At 37.9% G+C, this 17,983-nt stretch overlaps 1 protein-coding gene across 8 annotated transcripts in view; it reads left to right on the top strand.

Annotated features, from left to right (window-relative positions):
* The first annotated feature begins 221 nt into the window (after positions 1–221).
* The window catches only part of LOC149226183 (uncharacterized), a 220,335-nt gene continuing 202,573 nt past the window's right edge, over positions 222–17,983 (top strand). For 6 of the 8 annotated variants that reach the window (XM_089377414.1, XM_089377415.1, XM_089377416.1 and 3 more), the window contains exons 1-2: positions 224–4,833; positions 5,728–5,854. In XM_089377414.1, the coding sequence (XP_089233540.1) occupies positions 1,175–4,833; positions 5,728–5,854 (3,786 nt within the window). In that variant the 5' untranslated portion in view covers positions 224–1,174. Of the gene's footprint in view, positions 4,834–5,727; positions 5,855–17,983 lie in introns of all 8 variants that reach the window. The other 2 variants (XM_089377421.1, XM_089377422.1) reach the window with 1 other exon arrangement.

Genomic DNA, 17,983 nt, shown 5'->3' with positions numbered 1-17,983 from the left:
TTAAAAGAATTAAGAAAATCAAAATAAATAATTGATTTAACAATTCACGTCTGTTAAAACAATTAAGAAAATCAAAATAAATAATTGATTTAACAATTCACGTCTTTAATCAGCTAGATCCCTTTTAAATAAAGCAAATAATAAAAAATAAAAGGGAAAAAAGTTTGAGAGGGAAATGGGAAATCAGTAGCACTGTGCTCTTTCGGTTGAAAATTGCAAAGAGAGAAAAAGAATGGAACAGTTGTGCCAAAAACATGTATTTCAAATAAGGTAAAAGGTGGAGATTTGAACCTTGACAGCAACGCCAACGCAATGTTGCTGGATTCAACACATGTGCAATTATATATGTGCGGTATTCCACAGATTTCATATCATCTCAATTAATTGTCTGCACTCTTCAGTGTGTCAGCTTACGCAAGTCGAAGGAAAACTTGTAGACCCTAATAAGTGGTTTAGAAAATAAAGAGTTTGTATTGCGAGTCCGCCGATTCACAAAATAGTGGATTTTGCTGTGAATTTGAAAGTTCATGATGGCCCGTGGTCGGGTTGTTGAATTCTAACATCCATGAAGACATGCCTAGCTCCTGGTATATTAGAAGGTTAGGGTTTCTATACGCAGTAATTGCTTGAGATATTGTAAGTGTTCCAGTGTGAAGGTTTTCAAGTGAGCCTGCCTATATTTTTTTTCCGGTCTCTTACGGTTTGTTAAATGTTTGGTGAGAAGAGGTTTTGGGAATAATGGGGACTATGCATTTATTACCATACTGATTGTTATCATGAAGACTCGACATGGGCCTGGAGAATTCGCCAGACACAGGTCTCAAGTTCCGTCCATGTTAGCAATGGTGACACTCTTGCAGTAGCCAGTAACCGGGTCGGTTATTGTTTGGATCTCGTGCTCAGAGGGCCGCAAAGTAGTAATTACCCAGACTAAGTAACAGCTGTACTTCTCATAACTGGGCTCTGACTATTTACTACTGGATACTGCTGTCATTGCTCCTAGTGGTGCCAAGAGATAAATAAATGTAATCTTCGGAAACAAAGATTTAGCATGAAGGCTTGCGAGTTTGGATATGCCGTCTTCATTTGACCTGGAAAGTTTAGGGTGCAGGCTGTTTTTTCCAGTTGGGTACTCTCCCGGAATTCATTTGACCTGGAAGCTGCAATTGTTTGAATGGAGGCCCAGATTATTGATGGACGCAGCAATACTGTTCATGAAGCTGAGGACCGTAAATTTGACATGGACAAATGTTCGGAAGCCGAAAGTGCCGAAGACTGGGACAGGGGAGGAAGGTTTGATGGTAACATGGATGGGCAAGATCTTCTTGCTTATATTTCTGATACACAGGATTTCCTTGAGGAAATGGAAGGCAGATTATTGGTGTCAGCGATGGTTGCAGATGCGGTTACGAATGGAATAGTAAATGCCGTCTTGGAGGAATCGTCTGAGTCCCTTGCTGGAAAGGAATCGGAGATAGTTGCATTGAATGATAAATTGGAGGATAGGGACGCTAAACTGTGGAAGCTCGAGGAAACTCTACGGTACAATCACCAGGAAAGCAGATCGGAAACGGAGAAGCTTGTTATGAATTTCATGCACGAGAAAGATCGAATGCAGCGCAAGTTGAATGCCATGGAACAGCAGATAAAATGTCTGCAGGAAGTCGACTCTTCAAATAGAAGAGAAATTTCGGCTTTGGTTGAGAAACTTAAAAGAGCACAAAAGCACCAAGACACAGATCACTCGTTGGTTAGAGAAGAAACTTTGCAAAATGAGCACATTGAGGATTTACAGAGGGTTATAAAGGAAAAGAATGAACATATTGGCTTCTTGGAATGGTCAATCTCTGAGAAAGACAAGAGCATTATGTCTTTAAAACAGAACAGTTTGCAGCTGCAGAATATGAAGACTCTCGAAGTAGCATTAAGAGAAGAATCTGAAGGGCAGATGCTAAGGCAAGAAATTGAGAGGTGTGTAGAGAACACCATTTATGAAGGACAACTACAAGAACTAAGGGACATGCTCGAGGGAGACAGATTGCAGTCAAATGCTGTAGTATTTGATATTCAACAGAAACTAGAGAGACTAAAGGAAGATTCTGAAACTGAGTTGACAACAAAGAAGTTGGAAATTTTAGATCTCGCAGATAAAGTGGAAGAAAATGAAATTAATAATGGATTGCAAACTACTGTTATTGTTGGTCTACTAGAAACATTTATTCAGGAGTTTGAGTATCAAATGTCACAGTTTAGGCAGGACTTGGATTTTAAGAATGGACATATAGATTCATTGGCTACTAAGCTTGATTGCCTGGGGTTAGAGTGTGAGAGATTGCAGGCCCAAATATCTAGCAATCATGTAATTGAGGCAGAGATAGAAAACAATCTTAGTACCCTGAAGGCAACAATGGAAATTCAATGCTCTAAAATGAAGGAGGAATTAAAGGAAGAAAGAGCTATAATAACAGATAATATGCCAAGGATAGCAAAGCTTCAGACAGCCAATGATAGTCTGGCTGAAAGGTTGAGAGAATATAAACTAAACTTAGAACGGTTGGAGGAAAAGTTGTTGGAACAGCAATGGCAACAAGAAACCGAATGCCAGTTGGTTAACCAAGTCTATGAAAACAAACTGATTGAAGACCTGCAACTTATTTCAGACTTACGGTCAAAATTAGAAAAGAAGGATATGGAATTAGCTGTTTATTTCAAAACTGCTCTTGCATTAGGGACAGCCCAGAATGCCGAGAGGCCAGAAGTGTTGAGATTACAAGAAAGGCCGGAAGGTTTTGAATCTCAGATTGGCTGCCTTCACGGGGTAGATTCTGTGTTTGGCTATATTAACTCCAAATTCTTGGATATGACCCTAAAATTAGACGGCTTGGAAGAAACTTCAAAGATGTTCCTTCAACATATTCAGAGTCAGGTTGACTTATATCAGGAGGAACATCTAGATCAACAATGGAAGTATGATTTTGAAGAGCAGATAAGGGAACTTGTGCTAGGAGGATTCTTAAAGGACCTTGAAGGGTGTCTTAAAATAAAGGAGCAGGAGGAAAGAAAACCGTCTATGCTGCGAGTGAGATGGGATGATGGGAGGGTGGCACTGATGAATGAGTTAAATCATCTGCGTCAAGAGTTAGAGCTCTTGAAAATCGAGGAGCCAGTGAAATCTTCTGTCAATTCTGATGGTGGCAACTCAAATGGATTCGCATATTTCTCTAATCTTACACATGAAGTGAAGAGTGGGGAATCGCCCGATAGTCAAAGAAGGGACTGGTCCTTGAAAAAGTTTTATTCAGGTCAGCTTTCTACTGATACATCAAAAGTGGAGGATAATAACTATAATACTGCTCCGACAGGAAAAGATGCAGGTCATTCTTCAAAGGAGCCAGATCTATCTGGGCACACTCACACTGAGATTGCAGATATTCTAGAATCTCCTTTAAAAAGCATGTCTAAGGAGCAGCTCACAGCACATTATAAACGAGCAATGGCTGAACAAAAAAGGGAGCATGAGTGCATTATGGAAGATAAAACTGAGGAGATTTACAAGCTTAAGAGGGAACTCCTCAGAGAGAAAAACAGTTTGCACTCTAAAAAAGACAAGGAGTTAAATGTTTTGAAGAAAAGGATTGCTGAGATTACTGGAAGGTTGGTCAAACTTGTTGAGGAGAATGACGAGTTATCTTTAGCTGTTGTTGAGGATCACGACTACAAAATGGTTTGCAGATTGAAGGATGAAATGCAAGTTGAAAAGATAAGTTTACTGGAGAAAGTTACAGAAAAGGAAGTTGAATTGAAAGCATTGTCTGAGAAACTCTCAGATGCCTTGAGAAAAGACACAGAGCGTTTGAATCATATAGCAGAGTTGGAGTCTGAAAAGGCAGAGATGGATATAGTGACATTGACTACAATAGACATAATAAGCACTCTGTTTGAAGAGACAGTCAAAGAGAGAGATAGTTCTTTGAGTTTGGCATTGCAGGAACGGGATCACATCATGCAAGAAAAGGTTTCACTTGAAGAGATGTTGCATGAAAAAGACAGCTCTCTGAACTCAGTGTGTAAAGAAAACGAAGAGCATAAGCTAAAATTAGCTCTGCTGGAGAAACTGATCAAGGAGAAGGAAAATTCTTCAACCGTGTCATATAGCCAGTCGGAGCAAAGAGATCAGATTGAAGAACAGAAAAAGATGTTAGATCAGGCATTGGAAGAATGCAAAGAACTCAAGAAACAGAAACTGTGTCTTGAAAGTTCTCTATTGAATAAGAATGGTGTTGTAGATTCAGTGAAAAGAGAGCAGGAAGAACTGAAGGAGCAAATATTATCCATAAAGAAAACAGTAGAAGAAAATGAAGCTGCACTGAATATAGCATCGAGGGATCTTGAAAAGGAGAGGAAAGAAAAAGAAGTACTCGAAGGAATAATCAAAGAGAAGGAAAATACTTTATATGTGTTTGCTAAGAAAGATGAAGACCAAAGGAAACAGTTTGAAGCCATCATTTCAGAGAAAGAAAATGCATACACTGTGGCTACAGGAATTACCAAACAATGCAAAGAAACAATTCTTTCCCTCACGAAAGATCTCAAGGAGAAGGAATTATCCTTGGAGTTGTCTATGAAGGGTAAACAAGAGGAATTACAAGAAAAGTATCTCTTACAGGCAGAAGTGCAGAAGCTGAAGATGGCTGCCAAGAATATGCAAATCCACATACAAACAATTGAAAAGCTGAATAAAATAGAGGTTGTTGAGTCTGTTAAAAAATGCATGGATGCATCGCTGGAGTTGGAGCGCAGGGTGATAGAGAAAATTCAAGAAAATGTTTCAAGGTGCTGAGCACGTCATAGCCATTGTTTACATGTGTTTATTTTGGCATTGCCCATTACTTGATTTTTTATTTTTATTTATTTATTTATTTTTATCTTTGTCTCACTCAGGGTCAACCTTTAAATTTGGGCTACAAGGCAAACTTGTTGAGCTTGTCTTTACCACTGCAGGGAAAGCCCTTTTTTAAAATTTTGCATGTCCTGTATGAGAACATGATAACCTTTATCATAACTTCCTACTAGACTATTTCAGGTTACATCAGGTTAGGTATGCATAACTAGTAGGACAGTAGTTTTGCTTTAAAAAGCATTGCTGATGTGCTTGTTGATAGATTTTGTGACTACTAAGAAAATCTTGCTTTTTTTTATCGATTCAAGCATTGTTTATCACTATGTAGACAGTTGAGGTATCCATATGACTTCTGAAGTCTGTTAGACAATCAAGGGATGCAGACGACTTTTAAAGGCTGTTATGAATTTTGTCAATGCTGTACTTCTGAGGATTAGATCACACATGTTGCCTTTGTGAATGTGTCTGGAAAGTTATGAGACTTGAGAACCAGGCGGTTCTGTGCTGTTTTAGGTCTAAATTGGTCTGGACTGGTGGTACCAATTGGTTTGAGATTGCTTCTGTGTTGAACCGGCTGGTTCAAGACAGAACCAGTCAACTGGTCAGTTCAGAACCAGTCAATCTCCAGTTCTGGTAACGCTAATATTATGCATCTTAGAACTGTCGATGTAATTTTATTTTTTGCATCCTTGCATGCAATACAAATAACTTATTAAACAAACTTTGCTCATTTGGTTATGGGTCTATGTTTAGTGTTTTATAACTGTACTTTAGGAGCATTCTAATTTTCAAAATTTCAATTAACATGTCCAACTATTATTTATCAGGTTGGACCAAAACAAGCAACAACTAAAGAAGCTACATGAGCGAGTTGATGCACTTGTGTTAAGGGAGGCATATTACAAGGAGAAGCTCGAAAGAAAATGTCACAATCTTCAGAAAGCTGAGGAAGAGGTCAGTGGAATATCATTATAATTGGTTTGATAATTTGAGTCTGTAGCCTGTTTTGATTTCTCTCTCTCTTTCTCTCTTGCTCTCCCTTTTCTATCTTAGGAAATTGAGGAAAATTTTTGTGATTGTTTCCATGAATTATGTCATGTAGCAGATAAATGGTATCCTTTATCCATCATACATATTTTACTAGGATGACATGTGACAATGTTGGAATAACACCAACTGCAGATTGGTTGGTATTTCGTAGCTTGCAGTGCCAAATAAGTGCTCATCTGTTGCTCAGGACGTTCCACATGATACGTTTAGTTCTATCACAATTTTTTTGAGCCAAGTGATGTACTTTTACTCGACACTGTCCATAGTATGCTGAATATTTCATGTTTCTGTGTCAGATCCTTGAATGGTTTAACTCCACACAATATAATTGAATTTTAAAAATAAAATACTCACAAGAAGGACCTTGACTTTTATGGAAGCACTTTTATCTAGTGTGTACATTTTAGGTCCCTATGGTGCGTTCCTCTTATTCTGTGATGAAGAGCAAGCTATATTATTTTTGTGTTTGTACCTGTACCAATTAAGTGAAATGCTTCCAAAGACTCTTGGAAGTGATGTATTTGAATGATGGAATGCATTTAGATATTTATATGTATAGGATTTATAATATCTAAAATATTTCTTTATCTATATAAAATATATGAGAAAGGTTTGACAAATCTGTCCATGTGTTCATCCCCTCGACTGGGATTTAAAAGATTTTGAAAAATCTCCTTTGGGCATGGAGGATGAGGCCCTAGGAACATGGGGTGATCCTTGTAGGCACACAAGACATGAGTCACCTGTTCACATAGGCCCTGAGGTGCCCTGCAGGTCATAAATCAATCCAATTCCAAACTTTTATATTAATTAAGTATTTTATCCTGTCAAATAATTGACACAGTTCATACTAGTATTAGCATATAGATATTATTCTCAACCTGTTAGATTATACCATTCTATGTATGTATGTCAGCCATTGATAGTATTAATAAAGTTCATATTCTGGACTTGGTTTAGTGCTTGAAAAAGGCCAGAAAAATTTGTAAAACTAGCTATTAACAAAAATCTTCCGGTTTTCATATTGCAAGTCTAGCCATGCTTATAAATTTGTGAAATACATAGTTGCAGATTATAGGCTTTGATTCAAATATAGATAGCATTGATTAATTAAATGTGAAGAGTGGGGTGCCTGTGTTCTAAATGTCTTCAGCTGATTTGCTATAAAACAATTTCAAATGGTGATCAATAAAAACATATTGGTTACTTTCATCAGAGCATGTGACAGTGTATGTCACAAGGTTCCTCGAATTTCAAGTCGTCAACCTTGAGGTTCAAAATTTGGCAAACCTAATTATTTTTTTTTGAGGATTGGTGAACCTCTTCAAACCTCATAGCCAGTGACCAAGTCCGTAACTCAAAATTAATAACCTCATGTCACAACTCAAGCTTGCAATCTATCCTTGCAGTTTCCAAGTCCATGATAGCATTTTTTATGTTTATTGATGTTGATTTCATACTATTCTATGATATATTTCCTTTTTTTTGTGTGTGTGTGTGTGTATATATATATTTTTTTAGACGAAACAGGTAGAGATTTATATTACTAAAAAAATTTGGATTACAAGGCCAGAACTTTTACATATTCCAATCTTCCTTGCATGTTTAAAATTGAGCACAGTCTCAATCCAAACCTTCAAGCAAGTTCCCTATGACACGTATATATTTCTATATATATATATATATATTTTTTTTTTAAACGAAACAGGTAGAGATTTATATTATTAAAAAAATTTGGATTACAAGGCCAGAACTTTTACATATTCCAATCTTCCTTGCAGGTTTGAAATTGAGCACAGACTCAATCCAAACCCTCAAGCGAGTTCCCCATGACACAAAAATTTCAGTCCCTTTCCAACTAAATTTTTTCCAAAAAACCCCCAATATCCAGACACATTTACATTCCATTATTCACTATTTTTGTTTTGATTTAGTTTGACTTCTTGTTTTTCTTGGAGAAATACTTTTTCCTTTCTTCCCAACTTGAGTCCAACCCATGTTTTCTATAGATTTCAATGGATTGTTCTTCAAGAAGTGCACGTTGCTGTTCTTGAAGTCTTCCTTATCCACCTGATTTTCCCAAGAAGTTGCATTTCCACGTTATTCCTTATGGTTCCTGAAGGGGATGCATTTTCCACAAGGGTTTGCTGCTTTTCCACTTTTGCTGAGACCGAAGAATCTTCAGTGGCATGTGATTTTTCCAGATTGACTTTTGTTACCTTTGATGTATTTTGGCAGTATCAATTTCTGGTTTATCTTCTGGTTCTTTCTTATCCCAAGACTTTTTCTCTTTGTATACTATATAGTGATCGCCTTGAGCTCCTTCTTACCAATTAGACCTTTGGTATTTTTTTCGATCTTTGTTGCTCTGATGCTTGCGGCAGTTTTTTTTTACATGCCCTGTTTCATAGCACGCTCTACACTAGAATGAAACATTTTTGTAGTCAAGCTTTTGGAACTAGACATAATTTGGGGTTGTCAAATTGATCTCAGTAGGAAAATCCTTATTGAAGTCTATCTCCACACAAATTCGAGCATAAGTAGTTTTATAATAATTCCCTGTATCTGGGCCGCGACAACAAAATTTTCCAAGAGCATTGCCAATAGAGGATAATGATTGGAGATTCCAAAGATGTAAGGGTAGGTTCAAAATCAAAATCCTTACCCAAATTGGAGTTGTGGAGATTGATGTGATTGCGAGATCAAAGATGGGAGACTAGGTGTTAATTTTAGGCAACAATGGTATGTTCTATGCTTTAGAGCAATTTTACTTCAATTTCTTTATTAGCCCAGTATCAATATTCAGATTAGCAATCACATCAACATGATAGTAAAATGCAGATAGAACATAAACATAAAAAATAGAAGACAAGCCAAGACAAGAGGACACAAGATGTGGCACTAGCCAGGGACAAACCCCAATGTGGAGAAACCCTTGATCAAATCTTTTTTTAGTCTTCAATAGTTTAGTAGAGAGAGATAATACAATTTACAAATATGATAATTTATAACAGCAACAAAAGAGCCCTAACCAGAAAAGTCAACGCTGGTCAACAGGGCAGATTTTACCCTCAACAAATCGGTTAACTTCAGTTAACTTTGACCTCCAAACAACAAGATAAAACAACCCTCAAAACAGTCAAATTCAGCCCAGTCAAATTCTGGTCAAACAACCCACCTGCGGTCAGCCCTAGCTGCAGTCAACACTGATCAAACTGTCCATAAATTCGGTCTCCTGAAATTTTGGCCTCCTGAAATTTCGGTCTCCTGAAATACGGACGTGTGGATAGAGAGAGGCCCAGAAATCTGTACCTAATCAATGAGGAAAGAGAAAGAGAGAAGTGTGAAGATGAATGTGTACAAATGACGCTAAGTCACCTTCTATTTATATGCAACGTTGAGGATGAATAGACGTGACTGTTGGGCTTCTGAGCCTACATAAGTTTGCTGGCCGACCTTGACAATTTGACCATAATCAAAATAAATTCATAACTTCATTTGTACATGTCAGAATCAGATGATCTTTAGATCAATCCTACACCTCTCGGAGAGAGGAATCTAAGAAAAATATCATCTGTCATAAATAAGATGACCCATGTGCATTTTGGCCCTAGTTGCCAATTTTAACACCAGGGCTGCATGAAAAGGCTACCACTACTTTGGAACCACGACCTAGATTCACAAATGGCCTTATTGTCCTCAATAATATCGAAAACAACAATGAAAAACCCCGAGCCATGGGATAAATATTAAAATCATCTGTTAAACGAGGTTTCCATGTCTCAAAGATCCATTTATGCAGCTCTGTTAGCCACCAAAATCCACTAAACTTATAAACCAAACCTTGCTCCAATGAAACTTCTCATTGCTGAAAGCTTCCTCATCCAAAGAAACATCGAGGGAAGGAACTTCTTGAACGACCAGGAGGCTAGATCCGGATTTCAGAATGACACTATATGAAACCGAAGAAGACCTTGCTTGTCCAGAAACCATTCCTGCAAACGAAATTGTCTATCACTGAATCACTAAGATTCACCATTGATCAGATTGCCACACAGATCTACAAAGAAACCCATGCGATTTGTTCACTCAAAAAATCCTCCTCGCTGTGAGATAAGGTAACCTTTTCCAACCAATCTTGCAGATTGAAGGCTAGCCCCTTCAATTCAAAGAGGGCTCTCTCTGACAACCTAATCACTAAGCCTAGCAATTGGATGTATCTTCAAATAATGGCTAGATCTTCAGTAGGGTTGCAATGAAATAGGGTTTGGTTGGGATGAAATAATTAATCCATTGGGCAATGGGGTCAACAAACTAGTTTGCAAATATAGATACTAAGATCTTGATTGTATGAATCAAGGTGGACAGAGTTAGGGTAGATGGCAGACTTTAGACATGTCAAAACATCATTTAGATTGTAGTAGAAGGAGATAACAATCCACTGTAGCAAGGCATGAAACATGAATCCTGCAAGCTTTATAAGAAAAATTGCATATGTCTAAACCATATGAACCAAAGCATTAAATTAATGAATTTTGTCACATAATCTCATTTAAACATCAAAAGGTAAAAATATAAACTGACATCACATAGAAAGGAAACTATCACAAAAGAGAACAAACTGAGCACACCATCACAAGAATCTCTGTATCATTGATCATAATATCCTATTCCTCTTGGTATTTGAAGAAATGAATAATTTGATCACACACACAACAAAAGAATATTTTGTTTCAAAGTCCAACCTTTTTTCTTCCTTTCTGATTTATTATATAGGAAATTACATAAAGTTTTCAAGATTTACTAATTTTGGAAGTTTAACTATTAAATACTACAAAACTTGAAAATAGAACTTACAAAATGTCATAAAACCTATTACAAAATGTACTGAAATTGCTGTACTCATCCTCTGTTATTCTTCTGGGAAAGGACAAGTCATAACTGTAATGTAGGATTTGGAATTGCTCACACCTTTGTAGGCTTCATATCTAGAATTGTAACTCACTCCTTTCTTGTAGCAAAACTGATGCATGAACCTGTGAAATTTGCTGAAACTGTGCAACTGTCTTGTGTAATAGTTTGTACCTTTTAAGGCCCTTTTCTCTTGTGTTGACTCATATTCTTTGCTCTTCATTTACAAAACTTTATCGACATATTACCATAATATACTGAAGATAAACCAACTGTTAAAAAGATAAACTGGAGCATACCAAAATGTTGAGGTAAAACTAGGGTTTTTAGCAAAATTAGGGTTTCATACATTGCTCTGCCAATGAGGTAAGCTTATCATTCTTCCATAGCTTCTACAACCTGAGCAAGGAGGTTTAACTTGTCTTGACTTCTTGTCATCCTTCTATTACCTTTCTGTATGGTTTTGCTAGCTTCTAGGGTTTCTTTCCCTTTTCTGCCTACATACTCTGTTTCTTTTGTTTGGTAGCCTTCTTTCTGCTCTTTGAAATCTTCACAATTTCTTCTTCTTCATAAAAAATCACTGTCTCCTTTAACTTAGGGTTGAACTTTGCCTCTAACCTTGGTCTTAATTTATTTGTAGGATGAGTATGGGGTTTTCTATAGTAAACCCTAGGCTCTGTTTCTATTTCTTCATCCCTGTTTCCATACTTTGTTTCCCTTTTTCAGTTTTTGTTGTTTTATCCTTTGCCTCTTCTTCTTCTAGCATTTGCTTCTGCTGTCTTCTTTTTCTCCTCTCATAGACCCTAACCTCTGCTTCATTTACAAGGTTTTCAGTATGTTCTTCAACAGGGATATGACCAGGTTCTCCCTCTGTTTCTTGAGCTAGGATTTTGATAGAAATTTTAGTTTGACCTCTCTTTTGCCTTCTGGGTGTAGGGTTTCTCATATTTATTTGTCTCAGTTGTTCCACCTGCTTGTTCAACTCATGAGTGTATAGTATCTTTATTAGGCCATGATGACATATGTCATGAGGTAACAACTTAGGTCTAGTTCTAGCTTTAGTAGACATTTTCAACAGACTTTGATGAAGAAAATAAGGCAAATTCATTTTATTGAAACCTGCTAAATGACACAAAAAACTCATGTGATATAAATAAGCTTTAGAGTACTTGCCTTCACAGGTAAAGAAGAGTTGCACAGTCCTTAGAGCATTAGACCATTCAGGTTTCAACATGTTCTGGGGGACTCCTACGTTCCAATCTTGGTCTTGACAGTCTTCCTTCAAGAAGAAGTTTAGGTCCATGTTCTGTAGTCTCTGTTCTTTAAACCATCTTTCGTCCTCAATAGGCAAACTTGTGGCCTCTCAGTGGATTCCTCGGTGACTAGAAACTGTAAGGCTGTTATTCGTGCTGTGCTGCCATCAAAGGAATGTATAAAGTCATGACACCAACTTAGGTTATATCCATTGAAGCGATGAAAGACTGATTCCCAGTTGCATTTCAGAATAGTGACAACATTTCTAGATAAACCTCAAAATACATTCCATCCGACTCAAATTGTTTTACATGGCTTGATCTTCCCATCTTGCAAATGCTTTGACATTGTAAATGCTTCCACCACCTTCAATCCTCCTGGCTGGATGCTGTACCCTTCCACAACCTTCATGCGCGCTGCAAATGGTTTTTTGGAAGTGTTGGAAATTAATTTTTTTTTTTCACAAAGAAAAAATTCGTAACTATTCTATTAAAAGATTAGTTACATGTTACAAAAACTGGTAGTATCAACTACTGTTCAGTCCATAAAACTATTACAAGCTGCCACAAGTGAAAACTGCAGGCGATCACAGTCCCATAAAACCATGAAAAACATCAGTGATGAAACTAGTGTCCACATAGTAAGTGCTGGAAATTAATGTTTAGGGAAAACTGTGCGTTTTTAGGGTTTGATTTTAAACTTCTTTATTAGGCCTCAAAATGTTGCTAAGTGTCATATCAAGGATAACAAGGGATAAAACTTTGTGAAAAACCACTTAGGCATTTGAAATGATAAGGATAGCAACTTGAAAACATAAGTTTTAATTTTTCCTGTGAGCGCTACGAAAATATTTCGTAGCGCCAACTATAGGCTTGCGATAGGCTGATTTCGTTACAAAACTTAGGGAATGCTTAGGATGAAGTGAAATAACTTGTTTGGACATGTTCTTAAGCTTATATTGCAATTTCCATATTTTTTTTTATAGGCACTTACACCCCTTGCACAATTAATTGAAAATCATAACCTGTGAACCTTTAGAAAGGTACAAACTTGGTGCTAACAATTGGCTCTAATGGGGATACTGTCTCCCCATGAGGTAGTAAAGAACACGTAGACTCTTAAAAAAAAATCTGCTTTGAAAAGACTGAAAACTTCAATCTGTTTTATTGAAAAATAAACACTTTGGAATTGCTTAACTGAACTTAAAAAATGGAACCAAACTTTCTTCACAATGTGACAACCACCAATCAAAATCGTATTGCCTTCACCTCGGGCTTCAAATCCTTCAAAGTTGTTGTCCAAATCTGAAAACTATTATGAACATGGATATATACAATGAACTTGTGAAAATTGATCTTTCTCAAACTAGGAAATGTTTTAAGAAGCGTCCATTTATTGAACCTCCACTCAACAAAACTCCACTTAGATCTTCCAAAATAAAAGCATTCTTACCTCTGAAAGCAAGAATTCTATAAGGTCCCTGTTGAAAATAACAACAAGAAATGTTAAAATAACATCTAGAAATTCCAATTTAATTTGTCCTTGAAGTAAATTGTAATTATTTTCTCATAGCAACTTGTAATAGTTAACTAAGTGAAGTTGACTTAGTTAACTTGGGAATTTCAAGTTAAGTCTTTTGGAAGTCATGTATATGTTCTCCCTAAGTTTTAGGGGTCCATAATTATTAAAATTGGCAACTAGGGCCAAACTCCATGTGGGTCATCTTATTTATGGCAGCTGATATTTTTCTTGGATTCCTCTCGTCGAGAGGTGTAGGATTGATCAGAAGATCATCCAATTTCGCCATGTATTCATGGAGATATGAATTTATTTGTGTTATGGGACAATTCGTCAAGGTCGGCCAACAACCAAATTGCCCCCACTTATCTTCCAATTTTTAGTATAAATAGAAGAGGACTTCAAGTCATTTGTCACACACACTCTTGTGATCTCTCTTCATTCTGTTTTGGGTTTGATGAAGATGAGATCTAGAGGGAGTGCCCTAGGTGATGCGCTGCCCTTATAGGAGATGCCCTAGAAGTTGTGATGGAGAAGGCCTTACGCTGTCATGGACAAGGCTCTACGCTACCCTAATGGAGAAGCCTAATGCAACCATGGAAGAAGCCTTATTGTTATCATGGAGAAACACCTACACTGGCATGGAAATAAGCCCTAAACGTTGAAATGAAGAAGCCCTACTTACAGTTAAGAATATGCCCTAATTGCTGTTCTAATTGAAACACAGTCATGAAGGATAGATGCTAAATGCTGTCATGAAGTCCTGATGCTAAACGTTGTCATCCTAATGCTAAACGCTGTCATGAAGAGATCCTAATGCTAAACGCTGTCATGGAGGATCTATCCTACCCTAGCCGCAGTAAGGAAGTAAACACAGTCTCCTAGCCACAACACTTAAGGCAGCAAGAAGGGACACTTATATACAACAATAATATATTGTCCTAGGCTGCATTCATAAAGGGTTTAGATGCAGCAAGGGGAGGCCCTTGACAAGCCCTAACACAGTCAAGAAAGAGATGCATACACAGTCCATGAAAGAATCTAAGCCGCAATTAAGGAGGGTGGTATAGGCAGCTCAAGGAGGCTCCAAACAACAACATTTAAATAGGCACTAGGACGCAGTCATTAAAGGCCTCAATCTGCAGTTGAGGAGGATTGTTCGAGGTAGACCTTACACGCTGTTTATAGGAGGAAGGTCACAAGTAGTTGGTTGTTGTCCTGAAAGAAGTCTTGCATAGTCATCTAGCCACTTGCTGTTGGAGACAACATGGTTATGTTTTGGTATGATATCCTAGGCATAAGTATCTCATAAGAAGAAGCTATGGGGTTGCTATTTGAAGGATGAATGGATCACTACATAAATGGGACCTATTGAAGGAGTCTGCTACTATAGCCTAGCTGCTTTGCTAGGTTGTAAGCCATAGCAAGCAGCTAAGGCTGGCATGCATTGAGTGTGTGATGGTGCAACATAGTGCACAGTAACAGTTAACAGTATGCATCATATAGGTGACAGTGAGGATGGGTGCTGCATGGTGCAGCACAATGATGATGGGCATGGATGTATATCAACAACAAGAATATATTGCAGCAACATGATGATGATGTATTGCAGTATGTATTTGGGTGCAACATAGTGCAATGAAGGGTATAGCATAGTGCAACATGAAGGATGCAGCATAATGATGATGAAGAGCAGCTTGATGGGTGCAACATGATGATGAGGTGCAGCACAGTGATGGGTGCTGCATGGTGATGGAGTCACCTTGGAGGATCAGTTGAAGCAATATGCCTTCACTTGAGTTCAGATCAACTACCTCATGTGTTATCTTCATAGAGAAGATCTCTGCTCTTATTATGACAAAGTCAAAATGTTGACTTCTGATGTATATGTACTGTTTCTCTCTCTCTCTGCTGAACTATTGAAGAATATATAAGAAGAATTGATCAAGGGTTTCCCCACATTGGGGTTTGTCCTTGGCTGGCGCCACATCTTGTGTCCTCTTGTCTTGGATTGTTTTTTGATGTTTATGTTTATGTTCTATTTGCAATTTACTATCATGGTGATGTGATTGCTAATCTGGAATTGATATTGAGCTAAATGAAAAATTTGAAACAAATTGCTCTAAGCATAGAATATACCAAAAATTAACAATAATGAGTTTATTTATGAGTTGTAATTTAGATAACTCAGGTTACTGAGTTATGGTCAGTTAAATTAGTTCTAACTATTTGGGAAACTAATAGAGAGTTAACGTTCAGTTGGTGCACTAGTGCATCCACAAGTGTCACTGTAGTTAACTGAAGACTCCCTCAGCAGAAACTCATGCATGTCGATTCTGAAAAAGACCTAATTGAGACTAGAGTGTAGGGACAATGTACTCTCAGTTGTATGATTTACTAAGTTGTAAATATCATGCATGTAATCAGAGAATGACCTAATTTTGGATTGCATAGTTATGGATGAGGGATTTCCCTTTAAATACGGGCTAATTCTCCCAGGAATTGCGCAAAGAAGTAGAAGCTTGGAGGCTTGGAAATTTGGCTAAGTATTGGCCAAAGGAAGTCATCAAGTGGAGGATAGGAAATACTTGTGCCGGTTAAGCTCAAGGTTGAGCAAAGCATATTGTATTCATCCAAATTCTTTGACCAAGGGCGCAAATAGATTAGGGGCTTGGAGAGTTGCAAAATTGGCTAAGTGTTGGCCAAGAGCTTGCTTGTGAGCTGAGAGAGTTGAGCATACTTGTGCGGAATTGTTCTAGTGAGAACAAACTTTGTATCTTCACTCATATTTTTGATATATGCAACACAAATAGCGGGGTTTTGAGCAGTGGCTTTCCCCAGATACATCTTGCATTATGTGCCATTAATTATCTTCCTCTTGTCGATTACTGTTATAATTGGTATTTATGGGCTTTTGCTGTAAAGAGTAGAGTAGATTCTTGTCTTGTGTTTTAGGAAATTACTTGCGCTATGAATTTACAGGAAAATCTACATGGTATCAGAGCTAGATTTGTAGAAATTATCTACATGGTATCAAAGTTGATTACAGTACAATAGAGTAGATTTCGAAGCTTTTTGAGGTGAAATTCGAATTTGCAATACATACTTCAGGATCGACAGATGGCGTTTTGCAGTTTGTGGCTCGAGTATGCCTTGAATGGCAGCTCGAATTACATAGCCTGGAAGGACAAGATGGAGATCGTGTTCGAGGATAATAGCTTGAAAGAATTCATTGATCAAGACATTCCTAAGTCACCAGCATCAGATGCAAAAGATCTGGTCGAATGGAAGAAGTGTGTGGCAAGGGCGAGGCAGATAATCCTCGAGGGAGTTTGAGACCACATTGTCTGAGTCTTCATGGGAAAGAGACTTTGTATGCTATGTGGAAAGCATTGACAGACCTTTTCCAGAACATAAGTGACCATAGGAAGTTTGCACTAAAAGATAAACTTCGAAAAATCAAGATGGAGGCGGGCGACTCGATTCCAAATTACTTGACAAAGTTCACTCATTGTCGAGATGAGCTTGGAAGTGTTGGAATCACTGTTGCTGAGGATGATATGGTGAGCCTAGCTCTTCTAGGTCTTCCCAAGAGTTGGCATAGTTATTAGGACTCTGTCAATGGGAGGGGGAAGCTTCCGGGAACAACTGTGGTTGGATTTGGTACAAGAGGAGTTTTGATAGAACACCAGAGATGGGACCTCTTCCAAGGAAGTGGAATAGGATTTTGCCTTAGAGAGTAAGGCAAAGAAGTCCAAGGGAAAGAAGTCCCAAGGCGAGGTAGGGGACAAGAAGATGGACTTGTTGAAAGTCAAGTGTTTTCACTGTCACGAGCATGGGCACTATGCCACAAATTGCCCATAGAAGAAAGCAAGCAAGAAGGAGCCTGCAGTAGCTGTAGCAGGTGAAGCTCTAGCTTCACAATTCGAACTTGATTTCACTCTCATTGCATGTATGGCCAACACTGTCATGGGAGGTGTGTGGTATGTTGATAGCGGTGCCTCGTTCCATATGATGAGGAAGAAAGATCTCTTTAGAGATTTTGAGGAGAAAGACCTCAAGCAAAACATAGAGTTTGGAGATGACGAGAGATATAGTGCTACCGGGTTGGGTACAGTTACCTTTTAGAGGGAGTCTGGCTCCCCTCTCAAGATCACAGATGGGATGTATGTTCTAGGACTAAAGAAGAATCTTGTTTCAGTTGCGGTATTGGAAGACTGTGGCTATGATGTGATTTTTAGTAAGGGAAATATTTTCCTTAGACACATCGCCATGGGACAGGTGAAACAGATCGGTGCACGAGTCAAGAATTTGTATGCTCTTGAGGTACAAGATGCATGCAAAGCCTTG

Source organism: Pinus tabuliformis, chromosome J (assembly GCF_031772625.1).
Source record: "Pinus tabuliformis cultivar Carrire ecotype Pingquan chromosome J, CPIR1, whole genome shotgun sequence".
Classification (NCBI taxonomy): Eukaryota; Viridiplantae; Streptophyta; class Pinopsida; order Pinales; family Pinaceae; genus Pinus; species Pinus tabuliformis.
Note: the sequence above shows the minus strand (reverse complement) of the source record. Positions and strands in the feature narration are given on the sequence as shown.